Genomic DNA, 22,454 nt, shown 5'->3' with positions numbered 1-22,454 from the left:
TCTGTTGCCCCTCGTAAGAGTTGCTGTTGAAAATACGAATAGATGTTTTTTCAACATACATGCAAACGTAATCCATCCCGGTGGGTGGTGAACGTGTGCCGTTGTTTGCTCTAACGACGCGCCGTGTAATCGCCGCGTCATCCGCCGCGGGGTTCGCGTGTTGAGCTCGGCGTCCTGTGGGCCCACACAGCTGCCGTTCACCAAGGACTGCGGCACCGACGAGCGCTGCGAGACGGATCTGGTGCTCACGCTGGAGCACGATATCAAGGGCACACGGTGAGGCTGTGTGATTTACGTTCAAGTTCAAGTTCATTTATTAGGTATAGCCCTGTGAGCCATTCGGCTCTTGAATCGGGTGCAACCGCAACAAACAAAACACATGAACAAAAAACATCTTAAAGTGAATATGTGACTGAGTGCAAACAGAAAATCCAAGAAAAGGCAGCAAAAATATTGCAGAAAAAACACCGTACACCAACACTGTGTGCAAAAATCCCAGTGGGATGCAAGTCAAACAACAACAACAACAACCACAAGACAACTTAGATTAAGGCCATCAGTCTAACTCTGTACTACAACAAACAAACATGGCTAAACCAATACACTTTTCAAAATCACCAAAATAAAGCCATGAAAGCAATTGGGCACAGAGAAAGTGGCATTCCCTCCGCACTGACATTTGTGCTGCTGAAGCTATTCCAGGGAGATTTTTTTTTCTCCCAAAATTATGCAGCACGTGATGAATTACGAAAGAAGACCGCAATAAGCTGACACCGTTAATGTTATAACAATGAATTAACATCCATATGACTTATGTGCACATTTTATATCAATACATTTGCTTAAAATATTTCATAATTGATATCTCCCAGATTGCTTTCAGTAGTCACTGGGAGATCGATACAAATTCCAGTAAAGACTGCCGGCCAATCCGGGAGGGTTGGCGACCCTACCCCTACACCGGTTCAAGTCTAAGCTCAACACCTTCATTTCCTATTTATCCTGTGACCTTATATGTATTGTATCTCTGCAGTACTGTGTCATCCACACTTTAATTAATATAGATACACACCTATCTGCTTGATGGTTATTGGTGATGCACAAGTCCCAGTTTTGTACAGTGTCTTGAGATGCAGCTGCATTTAGACACTGCCACCATCATCAGCTATGATGAATCCACTGCTGGATGAAGGATGCCCAGGCCATCACCATCTTTTACGATTGTCCGACCTGCACACGAGCTGGTTTCATTGCTCTTTCTCCACGATGGTGGGCCTCTCAGATGCATTCCATTCCTTGGCTGCCACTGTCATTAAATCCTTTATATTAAGTTCTCTTGCTTGCTTTCTTGTGCGCTTACGACCGTGCAAATCTTTCGGTCGTTTTTTAACCCACTTCCCGTGATCCAATAGAGCTGACATTTTGCACACAGACTCGTTGTACGTGACAATTTATTTTCTTGAAAATCTTTTTTCCATAACTTTACACTTTTTAGGATTTTTTTTTATATTTAATTACCAATTGCTTAATGGTGGCAGGCAATCATCTGACCCATAGGTGGCAGCCATCTCAAGCCAGAGGACGAGAGGACTCTAGCCGCCACGCACATAAAGGATTTAGAGTGAAAAACTTTGCTTTTACGGGTTAATTTTTTATTCTCGACCATCGGCCATCATCCCTTCTCGAGATAGGCCCTGCCCAATCCCACATTTTCTAACCTTTTGCGCGATGTCTTGAACTCTCATCCATGTGTTACTCCTTCTGTCTCTCGATGCAATACCGGGCGTGCGTTTGTTTATCGATTCAAACTATATTTGCGTCATACTGACGGAGTTGCAGTCTGTGCTGTGAATAACGGATGGCCGTAGTAGTGAAAGTGAAATCCCCCCGCAGGGAGTCTCCGTACGTGGTGAGGTCGGAGAGGAAGAAGCACGTGGTGTCTATCACACTGGAGAACCGCGGAGAGAATGCCTACAACACCCGGCTCAACTTCACCTACTCGCCAAACCAGGAACTCCGCAACATCGACACGGAGGTGAGAAGGTTAAACTCAACTGAAATTCCTAAGCGGGGCACTCATCTGGCGAAACAGAGTTTGGGATGAGTCCAGGAGGAGAGCCTCTCGGGACCGGTACAAGGTCATCTATATATATAAAATCGCAAATCTGTCTGTTTGTTTGTCTGTCTGTCTGTGTGTGTGTCTGTGTGTGTGTCTGTGTGTGTGTCTGTTTGTCTGTGTGTCGCCGGACCATACGCAGTTTCATTGGACGAAATGTGAGGGATTTGCGAGACGCGATTGGTCCGTTTGGTTTTCCACGGCGGTTGCCCCTGGCAACGGGTAGCGACGCATTTGCTGCGGGGTAGACGCCATTTTTAATTCCCGTTAAAAATATGTGCACGCATTAACACGCGACTCTGAGGTAAATTCATCAAAGTTTCACGTCCTCTTCACTCCCCCCCCACCCCAATGTGTGCAATTACTATTATAGGGTCGGTAGATAATACAATTATAGCGATTAGACAGTATTATTGTAGCGCGGGGGGGGGGGGGGGTGGGGTTAACGGCCCCAGTACCCAGCCTCAGCCGGGTGGGCAATTTAGGGCGAGGCCGGAGGCTCTGCACGGTACTAGGCCTCGACACCCCACCCGTGTCAAGCGACGACTTTGTGGTATAAACTCGATATACCCAGCGTTGCCCGGGGGAAAATACATTTAAAATATTCTGAAAGCTTTCAAACATTACATAACAATGAAATCTGTGTATATATGTAAGGTTATTAAGAAATATATTTTTCACCCGGGCAACGCCGGGTACTTCTGCTAGTAATACACGAAGGTCCTGCCGATCAAACTGAATCTCCACTTCCTCTACACCCAACCGCCACTCGAGGAAATACCTGCGCTATGTTATACATGGAATTCTGTCATGGTAGAATGGTAAGGCCACTGGACGGTGAATCCAGACGTTGCCAGTTAAATCTGGTGCAGCAGTTGATATGATGAATATAAACAGAACTCCATTCTGTCTCTCCTCATATAAATAAAAAACGTGTTTTATTGTATCAACATTTTGGGTTTCCAGGTCAAAAAATTACATCACGGAACTATTTTCTAGGGTTGCCACCTCAGAGGAACACAAACCTGGGACATAAGTGGCAGAATAATATCTCCCAATAACTTTAAGTCTTTAACGGGTGTTTTATCGTTACAAAACTGACAAAAAAACTGGACTTTTAATGTCCTGGGAAGACTTATAGATTTCTGAAAAAGAGGATGATCCTGTGAAAACCAGGACAGGTGGCATCCCTACTCACCCGTGGTGACGTCACTGTCGGTTGCTGATGGAATTTCGCTTTTCGCAGGACGGGGATGTGAGCGTCGACTGCACAGTGCCCAAGGACCATCCACACTCACAGCTCTGCAAGATCGGATTCCCGGTGTTCAGAGAGAGTGCCAAGGCATGTTGGTGTTTCCCCTGTTGGTGTTTCCCCTGCTTCTTCGTTTAACATTTGCTTCGACCAGAAAATCCCTACCGAATCTCAAGACTCACTCGGTCTCAGGCATCACAGTAGGGGGCGATGTTGCAATATAATTTAGTTGATAATATGATTTGTAAAGGTTGCCAATGTTTGGCGATTTCTTTTACGGACAACACAGGTTTTTAAATACGATCATTTTTGGAGTTTGTTCTTTTATCACGTGTTTAATTCGTGTTTTTTGTCTTACATCAATTTACAGATGATGATACGGTTTATATTTGAGTTCAGCCGCAAAAATATCATGAGCACCGCTTCGTTCTCCGCGGAAGTGAAAAGGTGTGTGTCCTGATCTTCGTTTTAAGAAACTTGTTTGTCTCTGAGTCAGTCTGACAGTCACGCGCACTTGAGTATGTTTGTGTTGTACACAGTCGAGAAGCCCTCATCCAACAGTGGATAGGTTATGGGTGATGATGATATTCACACAAACAACTGCACGTTGTTGGCTTTGGCTGTGGGACAATCGCATTCGCCGCTGTGCACGTTCACGGCATTATATTTGTTGCCATGTTTGATCCTTAATGTTTGTTTAATTGTCCCCGAGGCATTACAGAGCCAGTTAACATGTACTGTATGTTTCATATTGCCATTATTTATTGGAAATATAGCACACAATTGTAGCAATATTAGCATCTATTTTAGTTATTGACCATACACTAAAAAAGAATTAGCAACGACATTGCATAAGGAAATATTACACACGTTTAAATAAACATTCAAGATGAAACGTAGCAATAAATGTCATGCCATGCACGTGCGCGCTGGTGACGCAGTGATAGCGAGGAGACGGCCCAGCAGCTGGAGAACAACTCCGCACGCATCTCTGTCCCCCTTTATTACGAAGCCGACATCATCTTGTTCAGGTACAACCGGATGAACTTTGCATGCGAGATCTTTGAGCGCACGTGTCGAATCGGGCGAGCGCTGTGCGTGGTCTTGGCGAGTGGTTGTAGGATCAAGTGGTTGTAGGATCGTGTGTGTGAAGGGTTTATTTAAGTTTTTTGTCTCTCGTGTGTCAGGGACTCGAACCTTGCACAGCTGGAGGTGAATGACAAAGCACAACGACTGGACATCATTAAGGGGTTGGATGACATCGGTCCTGAATTGAAATACACTTTTAAGGTGAAGTGGTGGTAAATGCCATGAAATCATATTTATCTTTATAATGCAAGTTATATGTTTCTTTCTCACCACAAACCAAGTACTTTTGATAGACATTTAACGGTGAATTGACACCACAATTAAAATCGATTCTTATTTTGGCAATACATGCATAGACTTGTACCTAGATAAAATGGTAATTTTCAAATGATTCATTAAAGTTACATTTAGGCTCATGCAGAAAATGCAATTGCACAAATTAGTAACAAAAATATCTATGAACAATACAAATGAGGTGGTTAAAAGGAGACGAAAGACTTCCATTTATTTGATTCCAACCATGGTCCGAAATTGTGATAATTGTGAATTGTCACAATTTGTCATATTGTGAATTGTGACAATAACAAATTCCATGAATTGTCTAGTCTTCTAATATTCACTTAACCCAATTGCCAAAACATATTACCTTTACAAAAATATAAACAAACGTACGGAACACACGGAATTGATTGGATTCATATTTGAGTGGAAGTCATCTGTAAAAAATGTTTGGCCTCAAGTTCACCACTTTTCTCCTGCCTTTTAACAGGTCCAGAAATTTGGATTCCCTCTTCCGGAGGAAATTAAACTCAAGATCTCCCTGCCGATGTTCACCGCGCAGAATAACCGCCTGCTCTACGTGACCAACGTTCGCTCTTCCCCGGTGTGTCCCTGTGCTCACCGGCAAATCATAATTGCTTCGTTACATTGCGATTATCGTCACTCATTACATTTTTCAAAATATTTAATTTCTGACGAAATGTGCATGAAATAACAAACACGATGGTCAAATATCTACGTTACCAATTAAATTAGCGATTAGCAAATCATTTAACAAATTCATTGTTGTCTCGGAGGTTATTTCACATCGTTGTTTTCGTAGTAAATCCAATTAATATTATTTTCGCGTGTAACTGATGGCCTATACATTCCTTGCATTATAGATTGTAAATTCGCAATGATTGATAAAATATATGGATAACCGTATTGAGATAATCTTCATATCATGAAAACGAATATGGTATTATATTGTGATTAAAGATAGTACATTGCGACAACGCTACTGTACGGGAGATGCGCTGCGTTCCGTCATGCTCTTAGCATGCGCGTGCGCGTGGCGTGAGTCTGTGCGGCACGCGTGGGAGTGCCATACACACGTGCGCTGACTTCCTTCATTGCCTCTGGCAGCCGGAGATGATAACGTGTGACACCGCTGGCATCGTTGATCCCCTGAACATCGCCAAGCATCAGTACGAGGTGCAGCAAACCACGGAGGACCTGTCTAACGTGGAGGAACTGGTGAGGCCCCAGCAACGATGGAGACGCTTGAGCTGGCTTGCTCACTGGCCTGCAATCCCATCGATCCTCCAGGGTCACTTTCACCACTAACCACACACCCATCCCAACCAACGAACTGACCCACCCACCGATTAACCCACCCATCACACAGCTGTGTGATTCACACAGTCGTGCGTCGTTATGCAATATGTATATAAATAAGTAGATATTATACATAATTATTCTACCTTTTTCCCCGTGCACAAGAAACACTTCATCTCGACGGGCCTCCCACGGCGAAGGTGCGAGCGCTCACGGCTCGTCAATTACTGTCCTCTGACCGCCACTGCTCTGCTGCTCACAGACATGCCCAGATGTCCAGTGCTCTGTGTTCACGTGCACGCTCGGCCGGCTGGACGAAGGCAAGATGCGTCGGTCACCGTCACGTCCCGGTTCTGGAACACCACCTTCGCCACGGTAAGATGCTCAAGCCTCTTTTCCACTGCACAGCTGTGCCGTGCCAGGGCCGTGTTGATCCAGCCCAGCCCAACCCAGTGAGGCTCAAGAGGTACCAGATGATTTCTCCACTGCAGAGGCTGAGCCGTGCCACTGACTTCACATGCAATGAATAAGTCGAGCTGTAGCGCACGATAAAAATGATTAACCCCACCCCTGACCCTGCTTGGCCCTGAGACAGTTTAAAATGTCGTATGATGTCTGTGTTTAACAGTTTGGTTCTGGCTTGGCTCAGCCAATAGCCAGTGGAAAACCACTCGTAGCCTGAAGGCCAGCCCCGACCTAGCATGGCTCAGATGTGCCAGTGGAAAAGGGGTATGAGAGACAAGCGTCACTGATGGATGGACAGATGGACATAATATTTTCCAGGAATAGCAATAATTAGTCGAATAGGCCTCTATAACCGAACTACATTTTAAGGGTGAAAAAGTAAAAACTCAATATCAATTTTCTTTTTAATCAAAATATGCCACCATGTTATTTAAACCAAAATTTTAAACAAATATAAAAGATGCGTTTATTTCAATTTGTTATACAGGACTGAAACATACTCTTTGGAGTATGTTACACAGGACTGAAACAGTCTTCATTGTTACCGAGTCTGCAATGCACAACTTGACAGCAGAGGGTGCTTTAGAGCAATGTCCTGCTGGCTGTGAAATATGACCGATAAAACTAAATAATGAATAATGAATAATTTGCAGCCTTTTGTCAATCTACTGCTGGATGAAGGCAGTGCCAGTCATGGGATTTTGGACCCACGTGCGGGTTGGTGAAGTGGGGGGCAATGGACCGGTTCAGCTTCTCACTCGCCATTGGTGTTGGCCACAACTGCCAATCGAAATCGAGTCACTGGTTTCATAGCAAAATGCTCCAACCGCTCCACTGCTTCTGCATTAAATAGCATGAAATAGGTGGTGAGTGTTTCAATGATGAATGTCGTTTCGCGTGACTTCTCTTTGAAGGCCAAGTTTAAATCTGTGAAGTTGGTGTCCCGCGGGAGGCTGGAGTTGGGCCCTTCCTCATTCTTATTAATTCCAAAGGGCAGCGAAGAGAGGACGGTAAGCAGCAAGCGCACAACATCTGCGCGTCGCTATGTATCCATGTATGTTGAACTTCTTTCGCACCGTACATAGCCACCCGTGCTAATCGGAGATGCATGTGTGTGTGCCGTGTTCTATCACCTCACTTCTGTGTGCCGATAACGCATCTCACACACGTGTGCATTGCAAACAATGTAGGCAGTCCGCGTGCACACATCAACCAATCGCAGCCACCTGGCTGCAGCACTTGACACACACCGCGAAGACTCACTCAACGGTTGTTTCTTCACAATGGCCACATGGCCATGTCACTATAATACATTTGATGACCTTCTTTTGGAGATGTTTTCTGGCTGCACTCAGCTCAGATTTCACCATTTTTCAGTAAATGCGCAAACGAGATGACCTAAAACACCTGCGCAAGATTATTGAGTTAATCTGTCGTTAAGGCTTTTGGTGATCCTTAAAGTACCATAACTTATTTGTCAATCCACGGTTATGCAATCGAAATACCCCTCTTAGATTGTAATTTAGTTAAACTGAAATTTAATTGAACCTGCAACAACATTCAAATCAATCAATCGAACTTTATTTAACATAGCGCCTTTCAAAATAAAATTGTCACAGACCACTCCACATCGATAAAACATCATAAACACCCTACTCACAGAGTCACATAGCCCACACATTTGAGGAAAAAAAGCATCTTCCTTACATCCATCCACATTCTTGAAAAATAGAATTATGCTTATTTCAACATGCACAGAAGCACATAGACTGCACTGCCCACTGTTGAGTACAAAAACGAAAACAAAGTTAAAACAAGAATGATTATGGATGATGAAAAGTTCAGGCCTCTACGTGCGGTGAGAAGCTAATCTCAATTTCACACATTGCGCTGGCTGTTCAATGATTAGAGTGTATGATGCATGGAATAAATGATGCATAATAAGACTGAGCCACAAGAGAGCAAATATGTGTAATAAAAGGACTCGAACACTTCTTTCTGTCTTCGTGTCTTTATTCAGGTTCACGTCTTTACCCACACGGCACTCTGTTATAACTCCTGTATTTGTAGCCCCCGGCTATTCACTGCTATTATAGCTTCCTCACCCCTCTGACTCTCTGCTTCATCTACTGTAACCTCCTCCCTGCAGACTTGCTGCTACCCCTATGTGCAGACCCTCTGGCTGTCACTGTATGCAGACCCGCTGCCCACTCTCTCTGTGCAGCCCCGCTGCTGACTGCAGCCTCCTTGCTGCTTCGGGTCGGTCACCGCTGGCCAACGGTGCCGATCCTCGCTTCCCCCGTGTTCGTGGCGATCTCTCCACACCCCGCTTCGCCCTACGTGGCCTTCCTCTGTTCTTGGCTCCCAGTCACTCCCCCTGCTCTTCCGGTTCCCCTCCTTCTATACTCAACCCCTCTCCCCCCACGTGACCTAACTCCTCCCCCCCTGACGGCACCTCAGAAGGGCCGTTTACAACCGCATTACATATGTAACCTTTGCTGCGTTCCCATGACTTCTTAAAAGTGGGCTAGCCTAGTTCATAAACCGGACCTGTGGGGTGAGCCCCGTATTTCCGTGGTAGCCTTGCTCGGCCAAGCTCGTACCAAGTCTGGCTGTGTGGCCTAAATCTTGTGGGCCTGTGTAGCCCACTTTGCTTTTAACCGGGCTACCCTGGGGAAGTCATCACAACACAGGTCAACGTGGAATAGAGACGCGCACCATTACTAAGGTCAACTTCAGGCCATTTGTTTTAATTAGAAAAAATACTTGGCAACAAAAACCTAATCCAAACTTACGTTTAATTTTGTTAAAATGGTAGAAAATTATGATCGCTTGCCTATACTTGCTAAGGTCTGAGTTTTAACAGCAGTGGAAATTTAACATTAGACACCTGGTACCATGTGGTCTTGAAGCGCTGTTGCTGTCGCTGCTAGGTGGAGCTGGAGGTCACGAGGCTGGAAAACGGTGAAGTTCCGGTCGGAATCATCATTGGGAGCATCATTGGTGGTCTCCTGCTGCTGGCTCTGCTCATCTTTGGCCTCTGGAAGGTGATGTCTGCTTTCTCGACAGCTGGTCACACTGAATCTTGCCTGGCAGTTTATATGATTTCAGCGTCCACGTTCAGTCAATATTTTACGTGTATATCCTACAAACAACCTACACGTGACCATTTGTCCCAGCCTGACAGCAATTTTTTAATCTAATATAGAGCCCTGTCTTGCTCCACCTCCCTCCTCTATCTCCCTCCCTCACTTCACTCTCTCTCTCCTCGATCACATTTGTAAAATATCCACATCTGAGTTGGAGGGGGGGCAGTCGTGATGTCAGCACGACGTACGAACCCAGCTCAATGCTAAGGGGTGTACGTGATGTCATCAAGCAGATGTGCGTGGTGACGTCATCACCAGCATGCCAGGCAGGCAGACAGGAATCCAGGCAGGGAGCCACCCAGAATGTTTTTTTTCTAATTTAGTATGAAACTCTTCTATGCGGCCCTTTGAATGTTATCCCCTTATATGAGTGGGGTTTGTCCAGGTAGTTATTTTTATTCCACCATTCGAAACATCCTTTCAAATGTAATTGGCCAAACACAATTTGCAGAATTCTCCTGAAAAAGAGTATTGGGACTTGGCGAGCCTCTTCTGGATGAATAACTCAAGATTCTTTAAATAAAAAAACCTTTGTAATATTTCTTCAGTGTTTTTTTTTTTAAACGTGGTTCTTAATACATTCTTAATAAACATTCTTAATCTGATGTTTTTTTATTGCAGTTTGCATAGATTTAGGTGAACAATGCAAAATCCACATGACACAAAACTGGGAAGTTTGTATATTTTTTTATTTTAAAGATGCTATTTTAACCACCAAATTGTCCTAAATGTTTAATGCGTCTGCTGTTGGCAGAATCCAGAAAAGCATAAACACAATTGACACAACAGCTCTTAAAAATGCAAATCATCAATGTACACTACATAAAGAGTGTACTAATAATTTCTAAAGCCCTTGTGATGCATTAGTTACTCCTCTCTAATGTGTGCGTGTTTTTTTCTTCGTCTTCGTCTTCTCTGAATTCCTTTGCAGCTGGGATTTTTCCGAAGGCGCTACAAGCAGCTGCTGCAGGATGCAGGCCCAGATGGTGGCGAGACCAACCCGCTGTCAGATATGAACACCGTCGAAGAGTAGAGCACACTGCTGCCTGCCTGCCTGCCAGCCAGCCAGGGGACAGCAGCAGCCTGCGAGCAAGCTGATAAAACACACACGAGTGAAAATAATATAAAGCATCAAGAACTGCCTGAAGGCTGCAGTTAAGTCATCCGGTTCTCTGTTAGATCCAAAAAGAGATTTTCAGATATACGTGTTTTTTTTTCTTTATTTGTTAAAAAAAAAAATGGGCATGTAAAACAATGATGGTGGTTGTAAGCCACACCGTGCGTTCTGTTGGTACTGCCGGTTTCAGTTTGTGCTGACTTTTGGGCCTGCCTTGCTGTCGCTGCACGCGCGCTAATGAAATATAGAAAAATGTATATTCAGGCCTGGTGCTTCGACTGCTCAGCGGTTACCCGGGGCACGTCCCATGATTTCTGGAACACCTTTGGGCTGCTGAATTGGCTTCACTGCAGCCGGGTTTACTTGCCTGCTTAAGTGGCAAAATAATTAGGAACGGGAGGGCTATTTTCTTAAATATATGTACATATAGAATTGTTGGAGACCCGATAGTGTAATGCATCACTGTGTTTTTGTGATCCGGAGTCAAGGGTCACGCTCACAAAGGAAGGGGGCTGGCCTCCTAAGAAATGTGCACACGTGAGCTCCATCTCCCCAGCGACGGTGCGAGAACTCACTCAGGACCCAATAAGGTCAAAGGGCATTGGCACAAACTCATTCATCCACTGCCACATCCCATTCCTGCACAGCCTTGATGGTTCCTCAACAGCACAGCCAAATCGAGCACTCAGGACCATGACCCGTGAAAATTGCTAAATACAAATATGAATGAGGTTTATACAGCATATAAATGCAGCTGTCACAAGACGTTGTTCAAAAGTAGAACATGTGCATTGTAGGCCAAGACTTGGAACAAGGAAAACGTATAAATATATATGTACAAATGGGGGGGGGGGGAAGGGGGGGGTTGGTTAATAGGCAGTGGAGAAGAGGACGCTATTGAGCATAAACCTCAACAGATGGAGACAGATGGATGAAGAGCTGGCAACACGGATGGCTGGGAGAGAAGCGATTCCAGACTACAGCAGCAGCAGCAGCGAAGGAGTGACCTCCCTTTCAACAGAGATTGACTTATGGTTTCAGGAAGAACACCTTAGTTACTAAAGCGGAGAGCATATGAATTAAAATTTATATATCGTAGCTTGAAATTTCAGCTTTGTACAAGTTGTATTTGACCTTGCCAGAGAGAATATCAACGTGCGATTGTGTAACTGCGGATTTGCATGCTGCCTGAGTGAAATTAACCAATTGGTCAAGGAGCCCCGAGCCAAGGGAAAAACGTAGCCAACCGCAGACGCCAGTCTGGGTGTTCTGCTGGAGAACAATTCTGAGATCGGGAGGGGTAATATTTTTGTCATTTGCATACAAGTGTTTTCGAGTTAAGGTCGTGCCAAGGAATCTTGTCCCATTTTATCGGTGTTGCACTCAGTTGTGTGTATGTGTGTGTTTTTAAAACAAATTGTAAAATACAATATAGATTCAAGCGTATTTTGTTTAGCGAGATGAGAACTCAAGAGACCAGGATATTGTCTCATTTAAATCTCCTTGTTCTTTAATATATGATTGGGAGGGTGCCTTTAGCGTTACTGTTGAGATCATAACCACAGTACGAACGCCGATGACCATTTTGATTAATACTTTATAGATTGCGTTATGCACAAAGGACGTGAAAGGATTTTCAACAAAACCATGCATAGCACCTTAATATTTAAATCGCTGCACTCTTCCGGGTCTTCACTGGGACCACGTTGTCCAGGAAGCATGGTTCTCAGGTCAAAGTTTGCTGTTACTTATTGACTCATACCTCCGTGATGGCCGGAATGGTGGCCAGTTTCAGCGGTAAATTATTAAGGTTTTAGACCCCAGAGTGGGCCAAAATAACAGCACAGTACAAATATTTACCGTTGGGTATTTCCATGGTAACTGAAATTATATACCTATATACTCCAAATGTATAAATATACTTTTTGTTATGCCCTACATTAATAGAACACATCAACATACATTGCATTCATTACGAAAATCATAGCAGGCCTCCTCGTGAAAACTTTTGATTATTCGTAGTCACGGTGTCTACTCTAATTACACTTCCATGGATTATTTCTGCATGGTCCAGCAGCACAGTTGGTAAAAAAGGTATTTATGTTTACCTGCCTTTTTTTCCTTCCACAATGCAGGACAATTTTTCAATGACCATCGCTGTTGACAAGGGGCAGATGCAACGTGAATGGTGGTGGTTGTAAAACAGAAAAGGGCTTTAGTTGGCATGTCTTGAAATACATTCTTACGCTCATGATACATCTGTCGTATTGTGCGAGGCAATCATTGTTGTTCTACACTTAATGCAAATAATACAAAAATGCTGTTTTTACTAATATTACATTTAGGGTGATGGCGTGAACAAAACTGCAAATGTGACAAAAAAAGTGCGAAACAGTACAAACGAGGCAGTAAAAATGAGACGTAACATATTAAATCAAATCACGACCCCAAATTTGTAATAATTAATTGAATCTCTAGGAGGGTGCATTGCTACTGTCCACTCTTTCATGTTCTTTCGGGATAGTCACGTAGGTGAAAAAATAAAGAATAAAAATAGAAATAACTAAATTAAATCATCAGGTGGGACAACCACAGCAAAATTACTGTAGTGCTGTGATTGTCCCACCTGATGACGGAAGCTTGTGTTGCTTCCGAAACATTGTGATTTAATTTAGGTTATTTCTATTTTTATTCAGTATTTTTATTTTTAATTTTCACCTACGTGACTTTACCGTAAGAACCAGTCAGGTTCCACTCAGCTTCAACTGGTGGCAATGTAACTCTAGGGTTCTACTGCCCCGAAAGGCATGAAAGAGTGGACAGTAGCAATGCACCCTCCTAGAGATTCAATTCATTATTACAAATTTGGGGTCGTGATTTGATTAAATATTTTTGCAGTCACGAAAACTTCAAATCTAGAACTGAGTGGAACCTGACCATGTTCCTGGGTTTTTTTTGGCATCAATGCCACTCATACTGTCGCGTGAAAGGTTGTTGTGTCATCTGTGTTTAGTTTACGGTTATCATTTTTCTTCAACTCGAAAAGTTTGTACATTTCATTGCACTAGAATTTTTTGAAGCTTTTAAAAGGTGATCCTGGTTTCGAGGCGCTGTCCATGTTGGGGGTACGCTCAGTGTTTGTATTTATTGATTACTTCAAAAATTAAGGTGTTTTATATTTTTGTTGCTAGCTACAGTCTTATGCGTGGTATGTTGTTGCTTTTTCCAATACAAGCAAATAACACTGCTGTCTTGTCTCGTCTCCTTATTCATCTTTATTTCACGTTGTAAATTATGAATGCGATTTTGTTTCATATATTTTTTAACATGTTTCATCGTTTAATTCACAATTGTGTTCCTAAGTTGCAGGCTCACGGCAAAACATTTTACATTATAGTTTATATCTTTTTAGAACGTTTCCACATTTGTCCAAAGTAATTACATTGCGATTGACTACATTACAAAACATGTGCCCAATCTCGGCAGGTCTCGGAAGCGAAGGAGGATCGAGTCTCGTTGAGAGCTTGCGGTGACCACCAGAGACTGGCAGGTGCCGTGTGTATGGGGCTGAGAGGTGGCCAGTAGATGGCATTGCTAAAACCTAACCCTCTTGATAATTGGTTTTTTACCCTTCTTTCTGGCAACAAAACTGACACCTTTTTTACAAGGAGTCATGTTTGCATAGACCACAATACCTGCAGCCATAATGCAAACAAAAAGCATAACTCTGATAATATATGCACTGTCCTTGAACTTCAAGGACAGTGCATATATTATCAAGGACAGTGCATATATTATCAGAGTTATGCTTTTTTGTTTGCATTATGGCTGCAGGTATTGTGGTCTATGCAAATATGACTCCTTGTAAAAAAGGTGTCAGTTTTGTTGCCAGATAGAAGGGTAAAAAAACAATTATATTTTTTACTGGCAAATGAGGTTCCAATGGCCTAACCCTCTTATTAGTAGGATCGGATGGCCCTGAGGGTTTCCTGGTGGACAGTCGTAACGCTGAGTGCCTCGTAGCAAGAAGGCTCTGCTTCTGATTCACGACTCGGGTGTCCCTCTCGTGTGGAGTTTGTATACTTTCCAATTGTTCTGCTTTAGGTTTCCTCCGGCATCTCCGGTTTGTTCCTGTAACTAGACAAAAAAGCATTCTTTTTACGTGACTGGTATTGACCAAACATCCCAATGCTCAAAATAAATTCCTGAAAATTTCTCATTTGGGATTACACAGAGGAGCAGCATTGCCCCCTACTGCGAAAACTTGGCAGGACCCTGCTGACAAAGAGGTCATACTCGGTGGTTCTTGTCTGGCCAATGAAGCATAATGCTAATGTTTGTATTTTAGTACTACACGTAACACCTTGACTATTACCAAAACACGACTGCAACAATACAGCACATTGAATTTGTAGTACTGTACATTGTAAGGTTTGACTGCGCCTTATGCCATGCATGGGCCAAACATGATGAGAATACAATACGATACAATTACAATTCCCTTTATGAATGTATTGGTAACATAAGTGCAGTTTAACATGTAGGCTTTAACACGTAGTGCAACTGTACCGAGAGCAGTTCACTTTCAAATCCATATCGCGGTATACACAGCGATGTGTTTTTAAATCCTTTATATTAAGTTCACTTGCTTGCTTGCTTGCGCGCTTACGACCGTGCAAATCTTTCGATTGTGTTTTAACCCACTTCCCGTGATCCAATCGAGCTGACATTTTGCACACAGACTCGTTGTGCGTGACAATTTATTTTCGTGAACATTTTTTCCAAAATTTTCTACTTTTTAGGAATTTTTTTTTTCATATTTAATTTAAAATACCAATGTGAAAATAATGAAACTCTTACTCAAGAAAAACAAATGAATAATAAAATAAAACCGATGCCACGCATATAAAGGATTTATAGTGAAAAACTTTGTTTTTACGGGTTAATTTTTTTTTTATCGAAGAATGATGCTTCTGGAGTTGCAATGTGCGCTATGGTTTTGTCCCACCAGAGTGCAGCGACGTTGTGACGTGAATTGGTATCTGGGGATTTACACAAGAAACGTTCAGAGCTTCCACTTGACGTGAACGCACGCGGCAGGAAACGAGGTCACGACTATCGTGCACTCTTGATTACTCGTGATGGGAGCGACAGATAATTGGAGAATACAGAAATTGTACAGTTAAGAAACACCCAAAAGATATGAATATTTAAGCTGTCAGTTTTTTAAACTAATACCATGATGAGGGTATTTTTTGGCGTAAAAGTTTGTAAAATATTTAATTAGTCATGGAACAGTGTTCTGCAATAGTAGTTGTTTTGCAGCTGAGATTAAAATTCAAGAGGTGCTTTGGAGAATATAGTACATTGGAAGTTCTTACGGGGGACATCAAACACAAGTAACGTAGACTCACGTACAAAGAGAAAAATATACAGGGTTGCATTAGCTAACACTAAGAGTATGAAATGCAATTTTTTTTGCATGAATGTCATTTGAGTTAAATGGGAATGTCAGTAGACGCATTCTGTTTCAATCACAGCCAATCGGTGCAATTTTTCTTTTCAATTAACAAGAAACTAGCCAAGATTAAAGCGTTTCGTCAGTTGCTAATTGACAGCAAATCAAAAGAGACCCCCACGTAACGGCTGTCAACTGAAATGTGTGGACAAGAGGATGTCACGGTACCGTTTACAGAACATCAACGCGGCGTGACGCGGGCCACGCGGCACTGACAGCTCCCATCACCAGCACGCAACACTTCGGTCTGATTCGTAGCCTTGACACACCAACGGAATTGAAATGTGTCACGAGAATGTGCTTTTCCCCCGTAGCTCTTGCCTTGAGTTCCTGACCAGTTTCCACGCAGTATTTCTTTTTCGGCTAAGATGCAAATTCAAGAGTGATGTTGGGATATCTTTCCTACAGGTTAGACCAGGATTATAGCAGTGCTGTGTATAAGTTGTACGGCAATAACCGGTTCACACACACACACGGCTGGGATACCTCACTCGGTACAGCAATGGACGAGTGCTTGCAAGGTCATGTGATCAAAACGTGGTCAACGTGGAGTCAGTCCATCATTTTGCTGGGGTCAGTACCATTATTACAACATGGCGAGACCGTGCGAAGTCAACTTGTATCTGCATAGGAACACGGAATGTTTTCCACGGACAGTGCTAACAGAGATGCTCACCATCTAGTGGCGTAACGTTGTTGGCACGAGCCCTGATGTAAGTATGAATATAAAACAACGATTTGGTGCCTTAATTTGATTCAATAATAGTTTTTTTCCTCCAATGTGGTGCATTTAGTGCCTCTCGTGGCTACATGATTTCAGTGAACAAATTACGTACAGCATTTAATAAATGATACACTATTCAGAAACCTTTGCCAATCCACTGATTAATTAACGCTACCCCAGACTGTGTTGATCGTCGGGGTTGCATCACCATACTTGACCACACTGTGTCAATGCAAAATGGTGAACGGGGGCAGTGCCAGATTAAGCTAGTGCGGGGCATGTAGTATATGTTATAAAGGGGACCTAAATAAAATAAAAACACGTAAATATTAAAACACAAATTTTTTACTTGCATAGTAAAGAAATTGTGTTTTTTCCTTTGCTATACAGCCAGATAGTACGACAAATCGCTAACCTTATACACCCAGTCGTTCATAAAAGTTGAAGGCAGTATAGTACTATAGTAATAGAGCAAGTGCAGAATCACTGCACCGGAATTGATAGCTTGAAAGCATTTAGCGCAGGGCCCTTGAAAGTGCTGGGTCCGTAGCTATATGTGTAGCTACTTTTGCTACTGGGATAACCGGGCACTGAACGGGGGGGGGGGGGGGGGGGGCCTAAGACCGGTTTAGATTCCACTCACCGCTAATGTTTCGCCAGGGCCGGGAATTGAACCCAAGTCACTGGGTTCATAGCATAGTGTGCCAACCACTGCTCCACTGTTCCACCCTATAGAACATACAGTCCAGTCAACACAACGAATATCAATCAATATCCGCTAGTATGCTATGTATGTATGTTGAGCTTAATACTCCGTTTACAAAAACAATAATTACATACCTAATACATGCTAATGCAATTTAAATGCTAAACTCGTAATCAGATGTTCAATGGGGTTTCATATTTTAACGTATTTATTATGAGAGAGAATGCCCTTTGTCAACAGGCACTGTGATATTTTCAGCGGGGTCTCACACATGGGATACATTTTGCACCCATCCCACAGACTTGGCTTCGCTCCATCAGGATTTTTTAATCCGTTGTCACTTGACTTGAGGTTTAGTCTCATGGGATGGACGCATTCCTACACACAAAGACATTCACAATCGCCACACAAACCACTGCGGGCGTGAGACAGAGGTGATTCCCATCGCTCCGTTTTAAGAGCCCCCAGTTGATACGATCCGAATTTTTGCGGTTTGAAATTGCTTCTGGTACTTTTCATTTTGATGAAAACAATAAGCCAAAGCTGTCACACTGTTGAATAATTGATGGACAAGGTTTGCCCAAAGGCAGAAACGTTCATTCCCATGTCTCTGTTCTTCTGGATGGAGACTTCCCTACATGAGCGCTTTGTCTCCCATTCCTGGAAGCAAAGCCTCACACAATGTAGACACAGGCACAGACATGCTTTCTGCATCTCGGCCAATCTATCATTTGCATCTTTCTTGACTCGTAAGCCCGCATGTATATTGGCGTTTTCACCACCACATTACATTATTCTTCAGACAGTTTTGAGTCTGTGCCTGGTAGATTTTGTTTTGCTATCCTCTGCCTAGAAAACTAAGTTAATTATACTCTTTAGACATGCATCATGCTCTCGTTGGGCAACCCCTTCAGCTCGCTCCCATCTTGGCTGTGCATACATAAATAGTTGTGTCCATCAATGCACTGTGGCTCACATGTTAGGCTAACGGTCCTGTGCAGTATTTTTTATTTGTAATTACATTGTTTGATCACACATGCTTGTTTGTTGCGGTTAAGAGGTTGACATTCAACAGTTGAGCATTCAAATGTTAAACAAGGGCAGATAAATCACATCTGTAAACGACGAGAAAACCCTATTCCAGTATAAAAAGCACATCCATTTTGTTAATTACCGTACCATCAATATTCCCTGAAGAAGTTGCATTGTGGTTCTCTTGACTTAGATCACCATCAAAATAAATATCAGCGAATGTGACCCACTGACAGCAGCATTGGTGCAGTGACAGACAAATGTGGACTGGTTTTGTTTTCATCAAGACTCATCGGCACTATACTGACGATACAACACAGAACAGTGGTTGCGCACACCTGTAAACCAGTGCCGGATTAAGCTAGTGCGGGGCCTGTAGTATATGTTGTAAAGGGGCCCTAATAAAAAAAAAACAGGTAAATATTAAAACACAATTTTTTTACTTGCACAGTAAAGTAATTGTATTTTTAATTTGCTATGCAGCCAGATAATACGACAAATCGCTCACCTTATACACCCAGTCGTTCATAAAAGTTGAAGGCAGTATAGTACTATAGTAATAGAGCAAGTGTAGAATCACTGCACCGGAATTGATAGCTTGAAAGCATTTAGCGCGGAGCCCTTGAAAGTGCGGGGCCTGTAGCTACCTATGGAGCTACTTTTGCTACTGGGATAATCCGTCACCATGGTGTCGAGGATTGTTGGATCGCACGAAGATTGTGAGACTCCCTTCCCGTGAGCGTCGAGGTCTCATACCGTAGCTCGCCAGGAGAAGGTAATACAGCAAAGTGCGGACTCGTATAATCTGTTCTAGATTTGAAGCTTTCGTGACTGCAAGGATTCATATTCTTAGGTTTTTTCGGTAAAGTCACGTAGGTAAAAAATTAAAATTAAAATTAATTAAAGTAAAATAAAATAAAAAATAAAATAAAAAACCTAAGAATATCATATCATCTGTCCCTTCGGTGTGGGATAGTGTTCTCCTGATGCTCGGTGTCCTCCAGCGTTTATACACATTGATTGGCTGAAAACATCTTAATATGTAGAGAACTGCCGATTGGAAATGCTTCTTGCACTGCAAACCACGAGCCATAGAAGTGGCCGGGGCGAACACAAAGCCGTGCAAGGGGCTGGTGGCAATGGAGCGCTGCAGAGCGGAGCTACAGAGGGGAAAAGGCCAAAAGTATTTTACAATTGTATTTGGTAGTTTTTTGTTTTTGGTTCAAGATGCACAGACTAACTTTGCTGCCGTCATTAGCTTAGTACAGAAACCATTTTGCAAACCCGTATGGCAGATTTGTGTCATTTTATTCTTTAAATAAATAAAACTCCACACATTGATTGCGATTTAATGTAGCCACGAGTCACGTGCTGCCCTGCTCCTGTAATTCGCACATTTTTTTGTGCGGATTCATGAAATTGCGTGGCTCTTTCCTCCAATAATCCGGCGGCACACTGCGTCGGCGACAATTTTTGACGGATTTATGGGTCTCTTTAATTTCCGTGATATGCCATAGATTATGGAATCCGTAATCCGACGGTTCCCCCATTGTAAACCGTTCTGCGGCTCACATTTACACACTGTCTTGCACAGCGATTCCTCTAACGCATGTTGAATATTAGGGGCACGCCTAAGTGCCCACAGACCTATTATGCTGCATGAATTAGAGTGGCTTTTAAAAGCCAACATCTGCAGGCTCTGATCCGCCAGACAATGTTTAGCCCAGGGTAAAAATAGCTCAGACTGCCTTTTATTGCATACATGCAAACCATTGCTAGTTTCAAAGTCTTTTTTTTTCTCTGACAGGAAACACGGTGGGTTAATTTCAATGCACACTTGTTGCATGGGTATATTTAAACATGTGCTTTTTAATATATCTATTTGTTCTCCCCGTCTATCATTCATTTGTGTTTGAGTCTTGAGTGTAAATTACTCTGAAAAGGAACAGAATGTTTTCTGTCCTTTGGATAAAAAAAACATATATTATCCATAATAGAGGTATTTTTGGGTTAGATTGCGTAAATATAAATGCGTCGTTAAACCCGCCACCACTCGACAGCCAATTAGTCAAATTTGCCACGTAAACAAAACGTGCCAATTGGTTACGAGTACAGCACACCGGTTGTGTGTCGGAGAGTAAACTCACAACATTTACAAGTCGAGTACCGTGACGGTTCGCCGGTAATTACAACCAGCATCATCAGGCGACAGAGTTGAAAAACAAAAGCAGCGGCAACAAAACTATATTGTTGCTGCTTTAGAGAACTTATTTAACGAGTTGTTGATTACCAATAATAACGGTTCTGTACTGTTACGGAGTGGAAATAAATATGCGTGCTTCCTTCATACTGTGACCCACTGGCCTTCAGCTAATTTTAGAACCTGCCCCTTAAGAATTAAAATAACATGTACACTGTATAAATAAAGGTGTGTCGTGTGTAAGTACTGATTTTGGTAATGACGAGATTAAATGATCTATTCAATGCAATGAATTAATTTATATATTTTACGAGATTCATGGCTGGGATGCCATTGACCCAAAGTGCTCTCACCCAGCAATGGCCCTCCTTTTACTGGTAGGACCTTCTTGGTTACACCAACCCACAGGGGATTATTGTGTCCGTCCGTCGTGCATCCAAAAATTGGGAGGGGTGGGGCTGGGTGGAGAGGGGAGGGTGGGGAGGGTGGGGAGGGGCTGGATGGGGAGGGTGGGGAGGGGCTGGGTGGGGGGTGGGAGGGGTGGGGCTGGGTGGGGATGGGGCTGGTCACCTCGTGGTGCCCTTATAAAACTCAACGTTTAACCTACTCACGCCGGCTTGTGCCCGCCCTCACAGTCGGGCATATTTGCGGAATACACCACGCCGCCGTTGACCCTGGCCATTGACCGAGCAACCCAACGTTCCTACCAGCTCCCTCCGCAGGAGGAATGTGTTAGCATGCACCCCGTCCGGTCGAATCTCGAAAGGTGAGCAGGATGGAGGTGGCGAGCTCGTGGTTGCGTGACCACCGGGGCTTCTCAGGTGCTGTCGGCTGCTCGATGGCATGAAGCAGCTGGCAATGTTGAGTGTGTTCTCCCCTCGTGTGCATGGGTTTCCCCCCCGGGTACTCAAGTTTCCTCCCATACGAAGCCACTCAGCATTGGCCAAACATTCAACGTGTAGCAGGGCCCTGCTGATGAAGCATTACGATGCTCTCCTGGCTTTACAGCTGCAATATCGTGCTCTTTGCATCAGACTCGCCTGTCAATGTTGACGGACTTTGAATTTAGAAGCACGCGACGAACCGTCGAGGTAAAACTGCCCGCGACTTTTATTCTGACAGGATGATCGCTATCGCAGGCTGCCTATAGGCGAGGTGGATGTGTCTATTTGTAACACAATGTCAATAGGAAGTGGGCATTAACGGGAAGTTATATATTACGACGCATCGCCCTCGCCACGTGCTCAGAATAGCTGCAATTAGCGTTCAGTTGCTTCCTCTGCTCCGCTCAGTTTGTTCCTCCCTCCCCGACCACAGTGACGTGCGGTGCTGGTGGTGGTGGTGCTGGCGATGGTTTGCAGTTGCTTCGCTTTCAAAGTGTGCAGGCGGTGCAACTGCGTCGGGGTGCAGGCACGAGGTTACGAATGCGGGGGTAGGGTGAATTGCATTCAGGGCCACGCGTAAGCGAGTTGTAAAGTCAAAGTCAA

At 43.5% G+C, this 22,454-nt stretch overlaps 1 protein-coding gene across 1 annotated transcript in view; it reads left to right on the top strand.

Annotated features, from left to right (window-relative positions):
- Window positions 1-14,034, top strand: part of LOC133343793 (integrin alpha-11-like) — a 56,237-nt gene extending 42,203 nt beyond the window's left edge. The window contains 13 exon segments of the mRNA XM_061553625.1: window positions 191-276; window positions 1,894-2,035; window positions 3,363-3,458; window positions 3,739-3,815; window positions 4,310-4,399; window positions 4,556-4,658; window positions 5,227-5,340; window positions 5,865-5,975; window positions 6,319-6,376; window positions 6,379-6,431; window positions 7,436-7,531; window positions 9,455-9,568; window positions 10,602-14,034. Of these exon segments, the coding sequence (XP_061409609.1) occupies window positions 191-276; window positions 1,894-2,035; window positions 3,363-3,458; window positions 3,739-3,815; window positions 4,310-4,399; window positions 4,556-4,658; window positions 5,227-5,340; window positions 5,865-5,975; window positions 6,319-6,376; window positions 6,379-6,431; window positions 7,436-7,531; window positions 9,455-9,568; window positions 10,602-10,703 (1,242 nt within the window). The 3' untranslated portion in view covers window positions 10,704-14,034.
- The last annotated feature ends 8,420 nt before the right edge of the window (window positions 14,035-22,454 follow it).

Source organism: Lethenteron reissneri, chromosome 18, assembly GCF_015708825.2.
Source record: "Lethenteron reissneri isolate LAM-NWPU_2019-01 chromosome 18, ASM1570882v1, whole genome shotgun sequence".
In the NCBI taxonomy this organism is placed as follows: Eukaryota; Metazoa; Chordata; class Hyperoartia; order Petromyzontiformes; family Petromyzontidae; genus Lethenteron; species Lethenteron reissneri.
This window is presented reverse-complemented; position numbering and strand designations above follow the sequence as displayed.